Genomic DNA, 21,679 nt, shown 5'->3' on the forward strand with positions numbered 1-21,679 from the left:
TTGCGCCAGCTAAAATCTAGTTAAGCTCTGTGTGCTAGTTTTACATTTCCAGTCAAATCTTTTAGAGCACCCCTATTTTCCCAATTGTTCTCTGAAAGTATTCAACACATCAAAAAATCATACAATAATGTTATCCTTTTGCAAATTTAATCTCTGAAAACACTTTCTTTATACAATGGAAATCAAATATTGTTTGCAAAGTTCTCACATATGTGTTGCACTTGTAAGTTGCATTGCTTTTACCCTTCTGTCCAGTTGATCTCAAACCAGCTTAGTGGGGTTTAGGTCTAGAGACCTTAAGTCTACTATCTTGCTCTTTTCCTCTAAGGTCGTTCTGACATATCCTGGAGGTAAGTTTTGGGTCAGTATCTTGCTGTAGGATAAACCCTTGATTAATTAGCTGTAGACCAAAGGGTATTGTACGGGCAAAATACAGAGGCTGCCAGTCACTTTGTGCAAGGCGCTGACTCGGAATCAAGCAAAAAAGACACATATCAAACACACTTCATACTCCATGTTTGATAGTTTATGCCATACATAGAAGAACCATCCTTTCGCCTATAACAATTTTTGATGATGAACTAAAGATTTTACATTTTGATTCATAGGTTCATAAGACCTTCTTCCAGTCTTCAGTAGTCCACTGGTGGTGCTTAATGACCCCAAGCCTCTTATTTTGGCAATGGCTTGCTCACTGTTACTCGATCAGTGAAACCTGCAGCTCAGTGTCTTCTCTTCATAGTTGAAACTGATATATGTTTACTTTGACCAGCGTTAAGCTGTGTATGAAGCTGTTGTCTTGTCCGGCGCCTTTCAAGTAAATTTAAATTGTTGACTCTCAGTAACCTGTCTTCCAGATTCTGTTGTTGGTTTGGGTTTGCCAGACCTCTTCCAGTCAGGAAGAGGTCCAGTCCAGTTTCCAAATGCTTTTTGATGGTGCAGAAAAACTGTACTCACTAACATCTTGGTTTTCTTTGCAATTTCTCTTTTCCTTGTTATATTTGTTACTCGCCTTTTTCTCACCATTATGATAGCAATATACTACTTCCTGCAGTATAATACTGTCTAAATAATGCTCCAGAGGGAGTAATAACAGCCTGTTCCAACACTGCTTTAATATAGACAGGAGATTTGTAATCAAGTATAAAAACAGAATTTGGGGCACCTATTGGAAATGTTTCAAGGCTTACGAATACCTTTATTGTCATTCACAGCAAGTGATATCATAGGAGAAAAAATATTTTAAACATTACCAAGTAACAGAGCAGACAGCAGTTGCGTTCCAATAAAAAATCAACAAGACATTTCAATAAAATTCAAACAAAACCATTTTGATCATTTAACATGCGCACAGTAGTAGGGAGAAGCTATTGTGCAACCGTTTTGTGCACGAACAAACAGCTCTAAAACGCCTATTTTACTGTATTTTTTCAAAGATCACATGGTTTGGATGGCTGGGATCTTCCAAGATAGATTTCGATTTCTTCAGGACCCTCTTATCGTAGATTTCCTGAGAAAATGGTTAACACAACACCAATTATTCTACCAGCCTTCCTAACTACCCGATCCAAAGCCTTACATTCTGCAACAGTTCAGTTCCCATAACGCAATTCTGCTATCCCGTAGGTCAGGTCACTTTCCACGATGCTGCTGTAAATATTTAGCAGGATATCTTTGCTCACAAAAGACGATTTTAATTGTCTTAGAAAAAAGAAACGTTGTTGCGCCCTTTTAACCAAAACAGCGGAGTTAATAAAGTTAAAGTATTAGAGATAAAGACCTCCAAAAATGTAAAAGATACCACCATCAATGGACAACCCATCCAAACAGACAGGTACTTTGGGAGCTGTATTCCGCTTCCTGAAATCAATAGCCATCTCTTTCATTTTGGATGTGTTCAAAAGTAGGTAGTTCTCCTTGATCCACTCAAAGAATCTACTGACCTCACATCTGTATGCGCACTCATCCTCATTGCTTATTAAGCCAACAATAGCGGTATCACCCGCGAACTTGACTATCTTAACAGATTGTGAAGTTGACTTGCAATTATAGGTGAATAGCAAATACAGTACCGAGCTGAGAACGCACCCCTGCGGAACCCCTACGTTCAAATCTGCCTCCTTTGAAACTGTCCCACCCAGCTTAACCAACTGGGGCCATTCTGATTAAAAAGGGCCACAACCACCTACAGGTAAAACTATTTATCCCCAAATAAAATAACTTAGCAATCAACGAACCGAGAACAATAGTTTTGAATGCCAAAATTAAATCGGTGAATAAAATTCTCACATAAGTATTCCTGGTGCAGATGTATTAAGCTCTGGAAAGTGATAAAGTGCAGAGTGATAACCGTCCAGCCACTCAGCTCCCTACTGTCATTTTAAAGGCTGTGTTTGAAAAATGTCAGTTGGGAGCTGATTGGCTGGTCGTTTATCACTCTCTACTTTATCACTTCACAGACATTCATACATCTGCCCCCCTATCTACTGAATGTAATTGAGTCTGGTGTAAACCAGTCAAGACAGCATCATTCATCGAACGATTTGCTCTATAGGCAAACTGAAGGGGGTAAAACCCACTTGGGAAATGTGATTTAACATGTTTCCACACCAGACTCTCAAAGCATTGACAGCCTCATTTATTAACAAGTTTATAACTCAAAACTAGTGATAAATATCACTTTTTATGATAAATGGGGCTCAGCCAATCAGCTGCCAACTGTCATTTTTCTAACAGTTGACAGTTGGGAGCTGATTGGCTGAGCACCATTTATCATAAAAAGTGATATTTATCACTAGTCTTGAGTGATAAACTCGTTGATAAATGAGGCCCTTAATCACCAGAGAAGTTAAGGCTATCGGCCGATATTTTTTAAACATTTTAAAATGTAAACATTTAAACATTTTAGTAAGCCGTTTTTAGGGATAGGAATTATGGTAGTGGCCTTAAAACATTTAGGGACCAAACAGTAAGCCAGAGAAAAAATGAATATTAGCATATAAATCCCAGCTAACTGGTCGCTGCATTCCCTAAGGGCCTTCCCCTGGATGCCATCCAGACCTGCAGCCTTTCCAGGGTCCACAGATCCCAGGCACTGCCTCACAGCCAGTTCGTCCAGCAGCAATGGATCCACATCTACCCTCTGCTCCAGTATCAAAGCATTCAAATTGTTATCTCCTTTTGACCTAGAATAGATCATGTTCAAATCCTCTACCAAGGAACTGTTCACCTTCCTAACATCAGCTGTTTTTACCTTATAATCTGTAAGATTATGCATACATTGAGTCATATGCCTGGAATTAATGTTTTGACTTAGTTTCTCGTCCGTTTTAGCTGAATAGTCTATTTTAGCCCGCCTAATTCCTCTCCTTAAATCGGGCCTAGCAGCTCGATAATCATCCTTGTTACCAGACCTAAAGGCCCTATCCCGTTCCCTAAGTAGAGAGCGAACTTCACCATTTAGCCAGTATTTTTCATTTGGAAATACCTAATTTATTTCCATTGCTCCAGAACAGCTGTAAGTTGTTAACCCACTACTTGTTCCCTGAAAAAGGCACTTTTTTTTATAACTCTGAAATCTACATTTTTTTTTTCCAATTTTATTAACCTAAGCTTTTTTCTTTTATCCTCTAGCAGTTTCACAGTAATTTTTGTACCATTTCAGATTATTCATCGGACTTACATTTCAATAAAAAACTGGAAAAATTAGTCTGTTGTAAGATTTTTGACTGGTATGTGTACTGTGTAGGTTAGCCATGTCATCCCTTTGTCGATTCTATTTGGCGATCCAGGATGCTGATGGCAAGGCATTCTGAGGCAGACATAGTACAGTACATGTGGTGTCAGCAGTCACAGACAGGGACATCACAGTGCTTCTCTTTGAGTGCTATCACATAGAACTCATGGAGTGGGAATGAGATGTGCACATGTGCACAGCTGATTTTATTTTTTGAAATGAGAAAATCCTGAGGCTGGCAGGAATGCTGCTGACATTAGGATGTGCCAGGGCATGACTTGTGTATAGGCTTATGCATGTCACACTGGCATGTGTACTTAGGGTTGCCGACTCCTGTTGTACAGTTATAACACGCCATAAAATAGACTACATTTTATACTTACTAACAGTATATATAATAGTATAATATTCCTGGTCCAAGGCACAGTATTGAAGTTGAACAAATATGTACACATATATCACTCACACAAACAAATGCACATATGCTTAACACAATGGACTATTGCTCCAGACACAAGCACTGCAAACCTTCTCCTTCCTGTATGCTGCTGCAGGATGCTGACATTCCTGCTGCTACACACAGATGTTCACATATGCCTCCGTGCTGACCTGCAGGGTCTCTATTGACAGCAGATGTGACCCCTCTATTGTACCGGCTTTTATTTTTACACTGCTGGACCCCACCCTCAGGAAGAGGCCCTGACATGAGGGCATGTGCTTTGAAAGTTTATGGATCAGTTCCTCATTTGAGATAAATAATGGGAAAGATATTTTAATCCAATAGCTATTATTGCTGGTTTATTTTTGTCATTGTGGGAACTGTGGGGATACTTATGAAAACTGCAATCACCAAGATCCTGTCATTTTTTCAGTATAGTTTTCAATAAACTTAAGAAAATTAAATGAAGCCTGTGGTTGCTATGGGTGAAAACATAGTGGCAATATAACATCTATATGTGTGTCTGTCTGTTTGTTCTTTATGCACGGCCAGAGTTTTGTACCTAGCTCCACTAAATTTGGCATGCTGGTGTAGTTTGACCAGGACTAGGTTTCTGCCTAGGTTTGAACTTCGTAATGGCCACACACTGTCACACAATCCCATAAAACTGGGACACTCTTAAAGTACACAGGTTCTGGGGCTGAGGGGCTGAATTCATACACTGTGACAGTGCCTGGCAGGCTCATGAGCAGCTCAACACTTGATACATTCAAACTGTGGCAGGCAGCATAATCAATCCACCTTCTTTGATCCTGGCAAAGCTTAGCATACAGAGATTACAAACAGCAGGGGAGATTGATTGTAGCCACACAGTGCCACTATGGGTGGGCCACCTTCTGTCCAGGAACTGGACTCCAGTCCCAGCATTCCCCCCATTAAGGCAGCCCTGCTAAACATGGTCTTCAATGTTGGTCTGCTGAGTGATCTCAGGGGGGTGATTCAGCTGCGGATGCAGTAACAGGAATCACGCACATTCATGATTATCTCAAGTGATTTTGAAGGGATACTGATTTCTGTTCTGTAAATCAGTCTGCTCCTGATATACCCCATTCCAAACTGTATTAAAATATGTCTGCCTGCACTGTCATTTACTCCTAATTTGCATAGTTATCCAGGTTATAGGCTTGGACAATGTAAAAAAATGAAGGCTGCTGGATATGCTAGCTATTGGTTGACAATAGTTAATAACAATTTCCAGAAACATTGAAGAAGTAGCTTGTCTACCAGCTTGCTTTAATAAATAGGCTGAGCAGATATCTTAAATTGTATTCTGCATGCTGCACCTTTTTAGTCCTGTAAAAGATATGTCTGCCAAAAACTAAAAAGTAAGTATTGGGTAGAAATAAATTATTTACAACTCATACTTACCTTGTATGTGCCATTCCCCCAGGGTTCCCGATACTCGTAATGGCCCTTTGTGGCTCTGCTCTGTACTGTAGCTGCTTACCAGGCTAACCTGATGGAAATGGTTCTCTCCTGTAACCTTCTTACTTATGGAAATGAGAAGGGCATTTGCTATTAGCTAATAGAGCAATGAGACAGACATCAAGGATGCCACCGAATCTGGTAACTGATGCTTACAATGTATGCCTTGTTTGAGCGTAACTTTAATTTTAAAACTGAAAAACAGTTAACAGCAGACAGGGAAGTTGAGGAGTCAGTGAAATAATGCAGTGACATATAGATTAGTGCAGGCAGTCTTTACTGGGGAAAAAGTTACAGTAGAAATCAGGTATCTTTGCTTCTATTGTTACATCAATGATCTGCATGAAACTTATTGTAGCTTCAAATAAAGCACTGCCTAATTGCAAAGCTTCCCAAATCCCGCTTGGGGACCCAATTCCCAATGTTCCTCTATATTTTTCCTATATTCAGAATTTTTTTTTTTAATTTCTAATATGGAGATTTGCCTGTTAATATTGGGGAACCAGTCCATGCTGGTTTTGGATTTAGTGGTGCACGTTGCTATTTTAATTTCTGTACAAAGCTTCTCCAATTAATTTCAACGGGGCTTTTACATGTAGTGCACACACAGGAACCCCATTGAATTGAATGGGAAAAGTATTGTGCACATTGCATTCTGAATACATTCAAAAATGTATGTAAATGCATCCAGTGCATAAGAACCATGCATATAGCATATTTTTAAACAAGGTTTATTGAAACATCAAGTCTCCCAGATTCAAATATTACAATGGACAATAGTACAAGTACATAGGACAAAACAATTATAAACAATAATGTAACAGTACTTAAGACACATAACATCACCATCACAGTGAAAATACAGAGCCAATAGGCTCCATCACAGAGATCCAGTACAAGATAAGATGATACAAAAGAATTATAAAAGCAATAGAAAGGAGGTGTCTCTCCATTTCCCCCATCCCCACCCACGCTCACAATATCTACATAAGAAATAAACGCAGTCCCAAGTCTATAGTTAAACAAAAGAAGTGGTTATACACATAGGCGCTAAAAAAATCAGTTATATACACAAAATATAAAGTATAAAAAATCAAAGTCTCTCATATATTCCTCCTTTAATCCGTTTTCCTTGAATTCAATAATTCTTATTGATGCAATTCAAGTACCATATTCCTCCAGAGCATATATGTAAGGGAGACAAGAAAGGAGAAGGAAACCGCAATATACAGTAGTGTAGTAATTTTCAATTTAATAAATAAATAAAAGTCCAAACAAAATATTTTCTATGGTGATTTTTCAACAAAAAAACAAACGATTGTAAAAACTATAGGCACTTTCTGGGATCACCCAGAATACAAATAATATCCAAAGAAGTAAAAGGTTGGGACTGTGCCGTGTATGGCACCAGATGTGGTGCTTCAAGAGAACACAAACGGGGGATCTCCGGACGATCCCCCTTGTCCCTATTAGCCTCTGGTACGGCCGGCCAGACACAGTTCCAAGTTTCTAATAATTAAGAGCAGATAAATCCCAGCTGCTATTGCTGGAGCTCAGGGAGGATGAGCTGGTCCGGATTTCACTGCAGGCAGGAAGGGTGGAGATGGTCCCAAACCCAGGCCATTCAATGGGGTGATCCCAGAAAGTGCCTATAGTTTTACAATCGTTTGTTTTCTTGTTGAAAAATCACCATAGAAAATATTTTGTTTGGACTTTTATTTATTTATTAAATTGAAAATGACTACACTATATTGCGGTTTCCTTCTCTCCTTTCTTGTCTCCCTTACATATATGCTCTGGAGGAATATGGGACTTGAATTGCATCAATAAGAATTATTGAATTCAAGGAAAACGGATTAAAGGAGGAATATATGAGAGACTTTTATTTTTTATTCTTTATGTTTTGTGTATATAATTGATTTTTTTTAGCGCCTGTGTGTATAACCACTTCTTTTGTTTTGCTTATATTTATTGTTCTCAGTGGGGACATTGGTTTATAGACTTTGGCAGCTTGTTGCGCCAGTGTGTGTTCTTACAATCCCAAGTCTATAGTTGTATTGGAGGGTCATTAGCTGCAAGTTGTGAAAGGTACCAGGATGAATCTTTCATGCTATGATGGATTTGTGTCCTCATAGTGGTAGAAAGTGTAACTATGTAGCTTTCTCACATAAGAAAGAACTTTTCAGTTTAAAGTTCCTTGTCCAAGGTGACCTTGATCATTCTAAACAAATAGTGTAGTTTAGCTTTCAAAAGCGATAGTGAAGGAGGGAGAGGGTGTATCCAGGTCTGCAGGATAGCCTTGCAAGCTGCCATACTTAATGCCAGCAAGAGGCATCTACCACCCTGTGTAATGCGAATATGATGGGGAAGTATTCTAAACAGAGCCCATTCAGGTGTAAAAGAGATATAATTGACCAAATTATCTATAGAATAGGCACGAACTTGGAGCCAAAAGCCTCAAATCATGGGACATGACCAAAGGCAGTGTTGCAAATCTGCTGACTGAGTTCCACATTTGTAACAATTTGAATTTGGCGAGTCTCCAGTCAGAAACCTCTGGAGTAGGGAAAGGTAGGCTCTATTAGTATGTTCAAATAAATTGCAGTGTAGGGAAAATAAGGTAGTAGTGTGCAAGCCTCGGCATGGGATCGGAGTAGGTCATCGGCAGATAAATTAGGGAATCGAGAGAACCAAGAGGTAAGACTTGTAGGAGATGTATCATGTATAAATGTAGGGCGGAGACCAGTATAAATTATAAAAATGGCTCTTGCTGTCATTGATAAACTTCATAAAAGAGTATCTATAGGATTACCCCAATCTAAATTTGAGAAAACTTGTACAATAGAAATAATATAGTGTTGGGCTTGTAAAAAAGCAAGGTGGAATGCTGCCAATGTGGGGTAACGCTCTCTAGCTTCCTGGAACATGAGAGGCCTCTTAGTGGACTTATTAATAAGCAAGCCTATATTTTCTATGTGATGGGCACACCAGATGTTAAATGGCTCTTCCATTTTGGAATTCAGGGTTGGTAAGAAAGGGGAGATATAAAACTGTGATATTTTATCACAAACGCTCCTCCTAAGGGAACTACGAAAACCATTAATTCATTAATCAGCTCAAAACAAGCTACTTGACTGCTGTTTTTGATGCACAGAAGCCAAATGTGACACTTTTCAAAAACATTTTAAATAAGTATTCTTGTAGTTACTGTATATACCTAATGACAAGAAGTTCTGGAAAATTGACATTGGAAACAAAGAGCAGTTTCCTATAAAGTTGGGTACAGTATATATTGTCAACTGTTAGAATGTCGGCATTGGCCATGTAGCCATTGAGTATGTAAACACTGATGAAATATCAACTACTAACAACGTTGACAATCACTGGTGTGACTGTTCCGCCGATAAGTACGCTAAGCCTAACTCTGCAGCTGTGGCTAATGTGAAGTCGCAGGTGGTGGCAGTATGGGGGAGATGTATTAATGGCAAAATGCGGTAAAACCCCCGAAAATGCAGTTTTCGGGGGTTTTACCGCATTCCCCATATGTATTAAGCGCATTCTGCTGCTTCGCGTCGCTAGGTAACGCCACCTTCAGGTGACGTTACCCAATAGAAGCCTATGGGCTTCTTAGCGCGACGCTCGGGGCTGGGAGGGATCCGATCGGATCCCTCCCATGAGCCCCCGCGGCCCGCGTCCTTCTGCGCATGCGCAGAAGGACTTCTGGGTGTTCAACCCGGAAGTCCCTCTGCCTGGCAGCATCGCAAAGGACAGCTCACATAGCAGCAGCAGTCTCCCCTCCTCTGCAAGGGGAGGGAGCGATCAGACTGATTGCGCCACAACCCCTCTGGTTTTGTGTTGAGCTGAGGGTCTCACAGCGCCCCTTCGCCAGCGTATGGTTTTTACCCTAAGGGGATGTGGCCAAGCCTCCTGTGATTAGGCCACGTCACCATTACTAATGGGGCCCGAGTCGACTCTACGGCCATGAATACAGATTGCACAGCAATAACATATACTCCATAACATGCTGTTGCTCTAACTCAGGGAAGTGTACATTTACAACTAAATAATATTAAGAGGTCTTTTTATAATTGTTGGCAACAGGAACATAAACTATCATTTCTGAACCCCGCATATCGTGGTGATATCAAATTATTTTCAGTGCTGACGAAGAGGCTGACACTCAGTAATGTAATTCTTTAGAATGTAAGCTCTCATGAGCAGGGCCCTCTATCCTCTTGTGCTTCTCCTTACTTATTACTTTCATCTACTCCTCACTAACACCTGGTTGCTTGCTCCTTGTTGCTTATTAGAGTGTTATGATCGCTAATGCAGCAATGTGTATACACCATGTTTTTGTCCTGCATTGTATTGTACTGTAAGTCACTGGTTTCTTATTCATTTATTTGTATATGTACTTTGGAAGGCGCTGTGGAACACTTGTGGCGCCATATAAATAAACAATAATAATAATAATGTGCTAACAACACCAATCGGATCCTTCCCAGTGTTCCCCGCGGCAGTGCGCGCTGTTCTTTGCATGCGCAGAGTGACTTCTGGGTAATTAACCTGGGAAGTCCCTCTAGCATTATCTATCGCAAGCGGCAGCTCTTACCAGTAGAGCTGTCCTTTGCGATTTTAATCGCAATTCTAAGTACATACCGGTGTAATTAACACTGGTATTTACCCGATTAGTGGCAGGATGTACCGCCCTAAGCCCTAAGCTTTATAAGATAGTTAACACATGGCAGGAAGTCACTGCAGAAGGACTTGGATCAAATAATGTCTTCAACAGAAAATGGTTTTAGATGAGGTTTACTGTAGAAAATTGTAAAGTAATAGATTAAATCTTTGGTAATAATTGTGCTACCTATACATTTATGGGATAGTGCTGGGGAGTTCTAAAATGGAAAAGTATGGAACCCAGTGTCAGGCAGCTTCTGCAAGAGCTAATAAAATTGTGGGATGAAAAGTTGTAGATGCACAAGAACAAATGTAATTTTGATATTGTAGAAATTTGTTGTTATACTGCAGCCATGGGAATCTGGGCCTGATTCAGAGCCGGACGCTCTGAACGAGCGCCCACTCTGAATCAGAAAGTGTTTTTTTTTTTTGAGAGGCAGCCTCTTGGACGCTCGCATAGCTGTGGGTTACCACCCACAGCTTATGCGAGCGTCCATGATGATGGTCAAGACCATCGCGACCATCGGGCTTGCGACGAGACCCTTGCGGTAGGGTCTCGTTGCCGCAAGCCCTGGAGTGATTTTGGCTCTATCAGAGCCAAACTCACTCCCACTGACATCACTAGTGATGTCAGTGGGGCCGGACCCAGACGGTAGGCGTTCCCATGGGAACGCCTCCGTCTGGGCAGCCACGCCCCGGCACGCCCACCAAAGGGTGCGTGCTGTCAATCATCATCAACAGCACGCCCCCTTTGGTGCGAGACCCATAACGACGGCTACCCCGTCGTTATTAGGGACTCGCGCATGCGCATTTGGGAAACATCGACCCGCTTGCGAGCGTTCAGCGCTCGCGAGCGGGTCTGAATGAGACCCTCTGTGTTTAAGAAATACACACTATGCATATATAGTAGAACGTTAGGGGGTGCTGAAATGGGATACATTATTAAAGGAATTGAGGGGTTAAATGCTAATAAGAGGGGGAGAGGGAGAAGACGGGAATAGGAGGAGACGAGAATAAGGAGAAACAGGAGAGAGAAGACTGGAATAAGGGGAGATGGGAGAGAGTGAAGACAGTAATAGTGGGACCTGGAAGAGGGAAAAGACGGGAATAGGGGAGGATGGGAGAGGGAGAGATGGGAATAAGGGCAGACAGAAGAGGGGGAGACAAAAGATGGAGAAGATGGGAATTGGGGAGAAGAGAGAGGTAGAAGACAGAATTAAATGGAGACGGCAATGTGGGGAAATGGAAGAAAAGAGAACACAGGAATAAGGGGAGAAAAAAGGAATAAGGAAATAAAAGAGGGAGTAGATGGGAATAGGGAAGACATAAAAGGGAGATGGGAATAGGGGAGAACTGAACTTGAGAAAATGGGAATGGGGGAGACAGAAATGGTAGAAGACGGAAACAGAGAGATGAAAGAAGGAGAAGGCGGTTATAGGGGAAGATAGATGAGAGATAAAATGGGAATAGGGGGAGACATTGAGAAGATGGGAATAGAAGGAAACAGGATAAGTAGAAGACTAGATTAAAAAGGGAGAATGGAGAGGGAAAAGAAAAGAATCTGGGGAGATGGGAGTGGCAGAACATAGGAATAGGGAGAGATAGGAGAGAAATAAGGGCCTGATTCAACAAGGAATGCAGTTGCTAATACGTGCGCAATTCATCGATTAATTCGCACTACTCATGCGTATGCATCGCAGCGCACGTGCACGAGCCAGACGCTGCTTTCAGAACTGCATACGCAGAGGCTATGCAGACTCATGACAGAGTGATTGACATGAAGTGCAGTTTGTGGGTGACGGGGGGATGGTCGGGTTTACGCAGGCGTGCCAGTGCGTTTCAACACCTTTTTGCGTGCATAAATTAGCCACTGCGATACCAGACGCCTCCTGAGATCTCATTGCGTGCACTGAAGTTAGCAATTCCTGAGTGAGGTCTGACCTGCCTTAACTGTGCGTGTGGGTCCCATGTTACTCGATGTTTCTCTATGTTGCCCTAGTATACGGATGTGAGTAAGGGGAAGTGGGCATCCTTATGTTAGGCTGCGAGCGAAATGCGATTGCAAACAATTAAAAATCACCGCTGATATTAGCAACGCAGTTGCGTGCGTATAACCAGATTAGCGATCCTTGTTGAATCAGGCCCTAAGATGGGAATAGGAGAAGAGAAGGTAAAGGGAGAAGACGGTTATAGGGGAAGAGAGATAAAATTGGAATAGGGGGAGACAGAGAGTGAGGAGATGGTAATAGAAGGAGACAGGATAAGGAGAAGACTAAAATAGAAGGAGAAAATAGAGAGGAAGAAGAATAGAATCGGGGGAGATGGGAGAGGGAGAACATAGGAATGGTGAGAGATAGGAGAGGAATAAGATGGGACTAGGAGAAGCGAAGGGAGAAGGCGGTAATAGGGGGAGAGAGAAGACGGAAAGGGAGAAGATAGGAATAGAGAGAGAGGGGGGAGATGGAGACAAAGGGAATAGAGGAAGAAAGAAGAGGGATAAGACTAGAATAGTAGAAAATGTGAGAGGATAAAAACTCAACAGCGACCACAATAGCGATCTACCCAGTGACTGACTGATCAAAAATACTACTTTATACTATAATACATCATGTATCTCAGTATATGTTTCAATGCTTTGCAGTATTTTTAGCTGTGGGTAATTTATATCTGAAACTGATGAGGCATGTCTGTCTCTGTGACCACAAAAAAAGATACTGGATTTAGGATGCTGTATGGAAGATGAGATAGTATGCAAGGCCTGATATTTATTTGTTATTTTTTTTTTAAATTATCAATTTGCATGTAGTTTGTAACCAGTGCTTACCTGTGGTCAAACGAGTCAATGGAGGACACCTTCTTGACCCTTTGGGTCCCTTTAGGTGAACATGAGGTTCCCGACCACAGGGGAAAGTGGTTATGGGGTAATTGGAACCATTAGATTACGTCTCCAAATCCATTTGCAACACTTCATAATCATCCTTATATATTGCATATCGTCGCTTTTTTACAGATTAAGTTAATGAACGCTGGGCTTGTTTCACATTTGTACGGAGTAACACAGGCTGTGCTCTAATATGCAAAAGCAGCAGGAGGCGTCTTGTGTAAATAGACACCTCCTGCATGCTTCTGTCAGGAGACGCAGCCACTGTATCGCTTGCGTGAACATCGGCCATCTGAGTAACCCTCAGATTTCTCAGGATGGCCGTTCTGGTCACGCTGCAGGGGCAATGAAATCTGCATCCTAAGAAGCTCTCCCACAAAACTGAGACAACATGCCTCCATTTTGTGGAACGGACCCAGTCACCGCACCCTCCCCGCCCCCAACTGGCGCTCCGTATTAGGGAACAATGCGTGCAATCACACAGGACCCTTCTGCACATGTGCAGAACAGGTCCTGCTCATGTGCAGGCGCCCCACCATCGGGTTTGTACATAAACCATCGGGTTTGCGTACAAACTCCAATCAGGCCTACTGTTCCCTTTGATAAAGTACAAAAAGTAAAGAAAAAATTAAGGGCCTGATTCAGAGCCGGACGCTATTTGCGCTCGCTCGTTCAGAAAAAAGGGGTGGCTATTCAAATGAACCGTTCGCTCTTTGCGGTCTGTTCACGCCTCTATGTCTGAACGAGCGAACAAAAGTTGCGGTCGTTTTTTGGGAAACTACGCCCCCTGGCCGCTCGCATCCTACGTCATGTCCGCTATTTATTTGATTAATCGAGTACATCGACCAGCGTATGAACTGCTCGCTATTCTTGTGGTTGGTTTTTCCTACCGCAATCTTGCGAGCAGTTCTAACTATAAAATAACCCAGTGACGTGGTCAATGACGCTGCTGTATTAATTATGCACACCCTTAAAACGCCCGTTTTTACCTTTTGGCACGCCTGCGTTCTGATCTCCACTCCCCGTTTTCAAGCACCTTCCCCTGTTACCATCCACATACGCCTCCTCCTGTCACTCAAAATAGCAGGTATTCGCTATTTAGCGAACAAATGATTTTCGGCCGCACTGACTGGTTCGCGCATGCGTATTACGATCCGAACGCATGCGCAGTTGTGCAAACATCGCTCGGAACGAACGAGCGGCCGCTTACGAGCGGCTCTGAATCAGACCCTAAGCTCCTTGGTCTAAAATTCACATTCTATCATTTTTGCAACCACATTCATTTTTATCTAATTGTTAATAATTGATGCTGTGTTTATCATTCTAATATTCTCTCCGTTCATGTGGAACTAGTATGAGCAGATTATACATTAGACTAGCCAAAATTGATATATCGGATAGATGCCCAGCAACATTTGACAATATATTATATGTGATGTAAAGTACAGTAGTAAAGAGCCATTCAGCCATTTTACAGACTTGTCTTTTTACAAGCTGGATGGGTGGTCCCACTTCAAGGTTCAACTGTGTGAGAGAAAAAGGGATGATTCTATCAGTTATTTCTGGATATGAGTCAAGGAGAACTTGTTACCACATACATTTAGCAGCTATGTACTTTTTAGAATAAAAAATATGATGTACTTTTTAGAATAATAAATATGTATAGCACAGAGCAATTATGTCCATTCCACATGAATATTAACTACTAGCTCCTTCCGTGTGTGTATATTTTTTTTAATGTGCTATAAATGAATATGTTTTTAAATCTCCTCTTAATAAATCCCAGACTGTTTTAAGAATTCTAAACCTTGACATTCTTTATTTTTGTGACCCTTAAATCATAAATGTTGAGTTTAGTGACATGACTCACCCGCCTCATCTTTGCCCGTATTTTTGTTCTATTACACAAGTCTGACTGATAACGTGAGGGGCCTCCTGATTGTGCTGTCAATGGGTTAATAGGTATAAAATCTAGAAGAAGCCTGCTTGTTTATTCCAAAATGGGATCATTAGCTAGCAATCTCTGCTTATCTCGCTGTAAATGGGCTCATTAGTTCTGCTTAATCTGTGGGATTTAATGATGCCCAGGGGGGTGATAGAGATGCATGTCACAGCTGCAGTGAGATTTAGTGGCAAGGGGACAAGGGGCAATTTTTTAGTCATGTATAGGAGGGGAATGCACTTTAATGCAGTGGTATGTTTTTCTTACAGTTTACATAGCGGCACATAAATATTTAGTCATCATGATTATACTATGTTCATATTTATTTTATTTAATGTCACTTTTAGCTTCTGTGTGTTCATAGATATAGGAAGATTGACGATGAATGTTAGTTATTTTTTGAAGATTCATTATGCAAATCCTCAGAATAAATGTAGGGAAGGGAAATAGTTACCTCATTCAGTGGCTGTGACTCATGGTATCTGCTACTCTGATTTCATAGTAGCTTGTATATGTCCGTGAAAGAGGAGATATAGCCTATAGCACAAATATGTAACACAACTGCATTGGAGAGACAGAGAATGCTGCTCTGAATTTTAAACTGCAACAGCAACTAAAGATAGTTATACAGTATGTAAACATTACACTTGCATATTAAGTTCCAGAATGGGACTTCACTTGTGTTGTGTTGTAAGCAGAAAAGTTCTTGACCCACTTCTTTGTCCTTCATAGGATGGATCCCGACAGAAGCAAAAGAAAACCGTGTCTTTCAGCACAATGCCCAGTAACCGGAAGATTAACAGTACTGCTGCGTGCATCTCCTTTATGATGGAAGGATGTGAGATGAAGAAAGTGCGCTCCAACTCTAGGATGTACAATCGTTTTTTCCTGCTTGACCCAGATATGCGTTTTCTACGGTGGGAGCCTTCTAAAAAAGATTCAGAGAAAGCCAAACTGGAGATAAAATCTATTCGAGAGGTGCGTGTAGGTAAGAAAACTCCAGTTCTGAGAAGCAATGGCTTGTCTGACCAGTTTCCGGAAGAATGTGCCTTTTCTATCATTTATGGGGAGAACTATGAATCACTGGATCTTGTTGCCAGTACAGCTGACATTGTTAACACTTGGGTGATGGGGCTTAGGTACTTGGTTTCTTATGGAAAGCACACTCCAGATGTTCCAGGAGCCAATCAAACAAGCTTGAGGACTCTGTGGATCTCATCTCTATTTGAGATTGCAGATGTAGAAAAACAAGGTCAGATTCCATTGTCTAGAGCCATTCAATTTATCACAGGGCTTAATCCAGGTATGAAGACAGCAACTGTAGAGTTAAAGTTTAAAGAAGTTCAGAAAGTCAGTGAAAAATGTAGAGGTAATGTTACCTGTGATGTGTTTATAGAGGCTTACTGTGATCTGTGTACCAGACCTGAGGTCTTCTTTCTACTGGTGCAATTTTCTAGCAATAAAGAATACTTGGACTTAAAAGACCTTATGATCTTCATGGAGGTGGAACAAGGTATGGAAGAGGTTAATGAAAACACATCTCTGGAAATCATCAGTAAGTATGAACCCTCTAAAGAAGGACGTGAAAAAGGTTACCTTACAATTGATGGGTTCACTCGCTATCTCCTTTCTTCAGACTGTAATATCTTTGACCCTATTCATAAAGTGGTTTGTCAAGACACATCTAGACCATTATCTCATTACTACATAAATTCTGCTCACACTGCATGTCAACTAGAAGACCACTACTGGGGTACATCAGATATCAGTGGGTACATACATGCCCTTAAAATGGGGTGTCGCAGTATTGAACTTGTAGTTTGGGATGGTCCTGATAATGAACCTCTTATATACCTTGGTCTCTCTATGGTATCACAGGTGGCTTTCCGAAGTGTTATAAGTGTCATAGACAAATATGCATTTGAAGCTTCAGAGTACCCTTTGATTCTTTGCCTGGTAGTTCATTGCTCTGTTAGACAACAGCGTATCATGGTTCAATGTTTGAAAAAGATTCTTGGAGACAAACTTTACAAGAATCCACCATGTCCTGATGAAAATTACTTGCCTTCCCCAGAACAACTTAAAGGCAAGATTCTAATAAAAGGTAAAAAGCTGCCACCAGATATCTCTGACTCAGAGGGGGATGTGACCGATGAAGATGAAGGCATGGAGATAGCCAGGAGACTCGGACATGATGACAGAGAGCATCTCAATGGATCTGGTCACAGAAAGTTGCGTCTCTGTAGAGAACTATCAGACCAAGTTAACCTGTGCCAATCAATACATTTTAAGGACTTTGAAATATCTAGAAGAAACCAAAAATACTGGCAAGTGTGCTCGTTTAATGAGGTCACTGCCAGTCGCTTTGCCAATGAGTACCCTGAAGAGTTTGTTAAGTATAACAAAAGATTCCTTTCAAGGGTGTACCCAAGTTCAATGCGAATAGACTCTAGCAATATGAATCCACAAGACTTCTGGAAGTGTGGTTGTCAAATTGTGGCCATGAATTACCAAACTCCAGGACTTATGATGGACCTGAATACTGGATGGTTCCGCCAGAATGGAAACTGTGGCTATGTCCTACGACCCTCAATAATGAGGGAAGAAGTATCATATTTCAGCGCCAATGCTAAGGACTCTTTGCCTGGTGTCTCAGCTCAGCTGCTACATCTCAAAATTATTAGTGGGCAAAACCTCCCAAAACCTAAAGGGTCGGGTGCTAAGGGTGATGTGGTGGAACCATATGTGTATGTAGAGATACATGGAATACCTGCTGATTGTGCAGAAAACCGGACAAAGACGGTAACACAGAATGGAGATAATCCCATATTTGATGAAAGCTTCGAGTTTCACATAAATCTTCCAGAGTTGGCTATCCTGCGGTTTGTGGTTCTAGATGATGACTACATTGGGGATGAGTTCATAGCCCAATATACTATCCCATTTGAGTGTTTGCAAACTGGCTTTAGACATGTTCCTTTGCAGTCTTTGACAGGAGAATTTCTTCAAAACACCACTTTGTTTGTCCACATTGCTATTACCAACCGGCGAGGTGGAGGAAAGGCTCACAAGAGGGGGCTCTCTGTGCGCAAGGGAAAAAAGGTTCGTGAATATACGTCAACAAAGACTACAGGAATCAAAGCTATTGATGAAGTGTTTAGGACGGCTACTCAGCCTCTACGAGAAGCAACTGATCTTCGAGAAAATGTCCAGGTAATGCATTTACACACTGTTTTTATAATCATTTCAAAAGCTTTATACCTTCAAACATGTTTTTTCCACAATATATTTTTTATATTCTCTTGCCTTTCTCCTGCTCTGGCCTTTTAATTAAACTAAGCTGAACGGGTTATTAAAATACTGCGGAGCTCTCCAGGAGTCTTAATACAGAGTTTCACAAATAGCTTTTTTTTTGTATTGTAATTATAACACACTAATACTGGATCATTCTGCTAGCGAAACTCAAGTCTGTCCTGAGAGAACCTTTTCTGCAGCAATTAGGTTGTGCTGAGGGGCACAAGAAGACCACACTTACTGATACTTAAAAGATCCTGTACCCGGGTTTGGTGAAATTTTGTCGAAATTCCATCATGTTACCACGAGAATGTCGGCATTGGCATGTTGACATTGACCACTTCGACATTCATCATGTCAACACTGATATAATTAGAATTTCGACAAAACATCCCTGGTGGTCCAGTGATGACTTACCTGGTTTGCGAGTCTGGTGGCTCTAGTGATGTCTTCCAAGTCGGAGGTCAGCTGACGTTGACCTTCAGTTGATCCTGCAGCGCTTCCAATGGTGTTTATCACTAACCCCTAAACCTCCCCCTAGTGCCTAACCCTAACTTCCCATCCTGTAACCTAACCCTAGCCCTCTGGTGTTCGCAGAATGTCGGCATTTCACGTCGACATTCTGCAGATGGTAACATGTTCAATGTCAACATTTTGACAATGATGACATCATAACTGTCGACATTGTGGTGTGATTATGACTGCATCCCCTGTAAGCAACTCAACTTGCACAATTTAAATGAGCAGTGACTGTAGAAACGTATTTTACAAAAAACTGCCCATCTCCACACATTTAGCCCAGGAGAAGTGTGCAAGTTGTGTGCCCAGTATGCAAATTACTCATCTGGACAGCCATCTGGTTTTCCACCGCTACCACCATCTACTTTACATTAGCACTGTCAATGCTTCCTACTGATACAGAAAATGCACATCTGTGCCAGACCAGTGATGGTAAAACAGTGATAACAACATTTCTTGGGTTTACTTAGCATGCTGCTCATCCATATTGTTGGACCCACTCCCACGAGAATAATGGTGGAAGGAAGATACATTTTTGGTGACAGTATATATTGTAACTATATTTGCCTACATACCCATGTCTTTTGGGTACCAGGTATACTTTTAACAGGGCAGTCGGTTAAAGGTTTTTTTTTAAAAAAAAGGTAAAAACGACCCTTATTTTTTAACTAAAATTAATTAAAAAACTCATCCTTAGTTCTCTGTTTTTGTTACAGAATGCTTTGGTCTCATTCAAGGAGTTGTGTGGCCTAAGCCCAGCCGCTAACATGAAGCAGTGTATCCTTACTGTGTCCGCATGGCTTCTGAACAGCGACAGTCCTCTCACTGTTACACTCAACCTCCATTCCCAGTACCCACTGTTGGAGGCACAAGGCCCAGTACCTGATCTCTTAAAAAAGGTTCTTACTTCATATGAGGCGGTAAGAGTATACCTGTACAATGAATGTGAAAATGAGATGTATATTTATGTTTATCAGAGAGATGTGTGTTATAGCTGAATACTCTGAGCGTAAGAGCACTACTGGCAGATGTAAAACCTCCCATTAATGCTTCTTAGGACCTTCTACAGTAGGCATTCATTAGAAACCCTTAAGAATCTTATGAATAAATATATGTTGGCCTGATTCAGAGTTGGTTTGCGGACAACTCCGGTGGTACCTGATCGGCGCATACACAATATCTGTACTGCACATGCAGTTTAGTGTCTGCGAGTTCGCTCGTAGTGCCTAGACACTGCGGCCATTTGGGGGCATACAGTAGTTGTGGTGGCATTAGGCAGCTTTCCAGAAAACCGGGGCGTGCTGATGCCAGTGGCTGCATCCTTGTACACAACTTTGCTGACTTCGTAACCTGAAGGGTACTCAGATGACTGATGGTGTGATACGATGCTAACAGCAGGAGGCGTCTATTTACACAAAACGCCTCCTGGCTGATTAGCATATTTTAGCACTGATGCTGTGTCCAAAGACCATCTTGACCATCGCAACCATCATTTTGGCCGCTCGCTATAGCTGTGGGTGGTCACCCACAGCTATGCGAGCGGCCAGGAGGCCGTTCCAAAAAGAAGGAGGGAAGGCCCTGATTCAGAGCGAGCGCTCTGTCAGAACGTCCGGCTCTGAATCAGGGCCAGTGTGCATCACTTAAAATACCATAGAAAGTCCACCATTTTCTGGATGTCTTAAAGGCAGTCAAATAGAGATCCTCTATTTGAGATCTATTAAGTCACCCATAGTTTTATTATTTTCACCATACTTAAACTTAACTAAATATAATATAAATACACTCACACTGGTAACTGAATACAGTGGAAAAAAAGAGGTCACAGCCAAATTTGTTTAATCGAATTGTAATTGAATTGTAATAAGATTCAAGCATGGTGGCGAAAAAGCAGTGCAACTCGGCTACAGCCCATATGAACATTTTATTACTAGGTTGGGGGGTGGAGATTTCACCCCCCAGTGCAAGCCATCTCTGGTAGTACCACCTCCCCATAACTAGCACAGTGCTGATCCCTCCGTAGGATGGAGGCCTGGTCCTCACCTAAGGCAGCAACCGACTTGCCTTTCTCAAAGGGGGGATGCTAGCCAAGCTCTACTGCGCTAAATTGAGCCGCCGAGGAGCACTGATTTCCGCCAGCTGCGTCTCACCTGCTGGAAGCAAAAAACATAGAAATACATTCCAACGGTAAAATCGGCCCAAACCGATTACAGAAATGTTGGGTGGGATCACAAACTGGAAAAGAGTAAGCTGACTCCTCCTACCGCCTTAATGTTCCTTGAAAGAGCCCGCCTACACAGAACCCTGATAGGCTATCAAAATTGATTGAACCAATAAACCAACCACTAACAGGACTGCAACCAAAAAACAGTTCTATCCAGTAATGTTACAATAAAAAAACAGGGTGCTTATCTCCTCTCAAGCTCATGCTAGCTTTCGCGTACTTTATTAGACTCAGGACCTGATTCAGAGGCGCTCGCTATTTGCGAGCGCATGTTCTGAATCAGGCCGGGGAGGAATTTTTAATTTTTTATTCCTGTCCGCTTGCAAAGCTGTGGGTGCCCACAGCTAGTGCGAGCAGGCAGGAGAGGGTCACAATTATCGCGACCATCGGTGCGAGGAGACCCTGTGGTAGGGTCTCAGGTCTTGCAAGCCCGAGTGAACTTACTGCTCTAATAGAGCAGGAAGTCCACTACTGACATCACA

General features: G+C 41.8%; 1 protein-coding gene across 1 annotated transcript in view; it reads left to right on the forward strand.

Moving 5' to 3' along the window:
• LOC148540635 (inactive phospholipase C-like protein 2) overlaps positions 1 to 21,679 on the forward strand; it is a 162,628-nt gene that overhangs the window by 67,431 nt on the left and 73,518 nt on the right. Inside the window, exons 2-3 of the mRNA XM_088442459.1 lie at positions 15,896 to 18,376; positions 19,693 to 19,896. Coding sequence (XP_088298585.1) covers positions 15,896 to 18,376; positions 19,693 to 19,896 — 2,685 coding nt within the window. The remainder of the gene's footprint in view (positions 1 to 15,895; positions 18,377 to 19,692; positions 19,897 to 21,679) is intronic.

The sequence above is a fragment of the Taudactylus pleione genome, unplaced genomic scaffold, assembly GCF_031769625.1.
Source record: "Taudactylus pleione unplaced genomic scaffold, aTauple2 ptg000018l, whole genome shotgun sequence".
In the NCBI taxonomy this organism is placed as follows: Eukaryota; Metazoa; Chordata; class Amphibia; order Anura; family Myobatrachidae; genus Taudactylus; species Taudactylus pleione.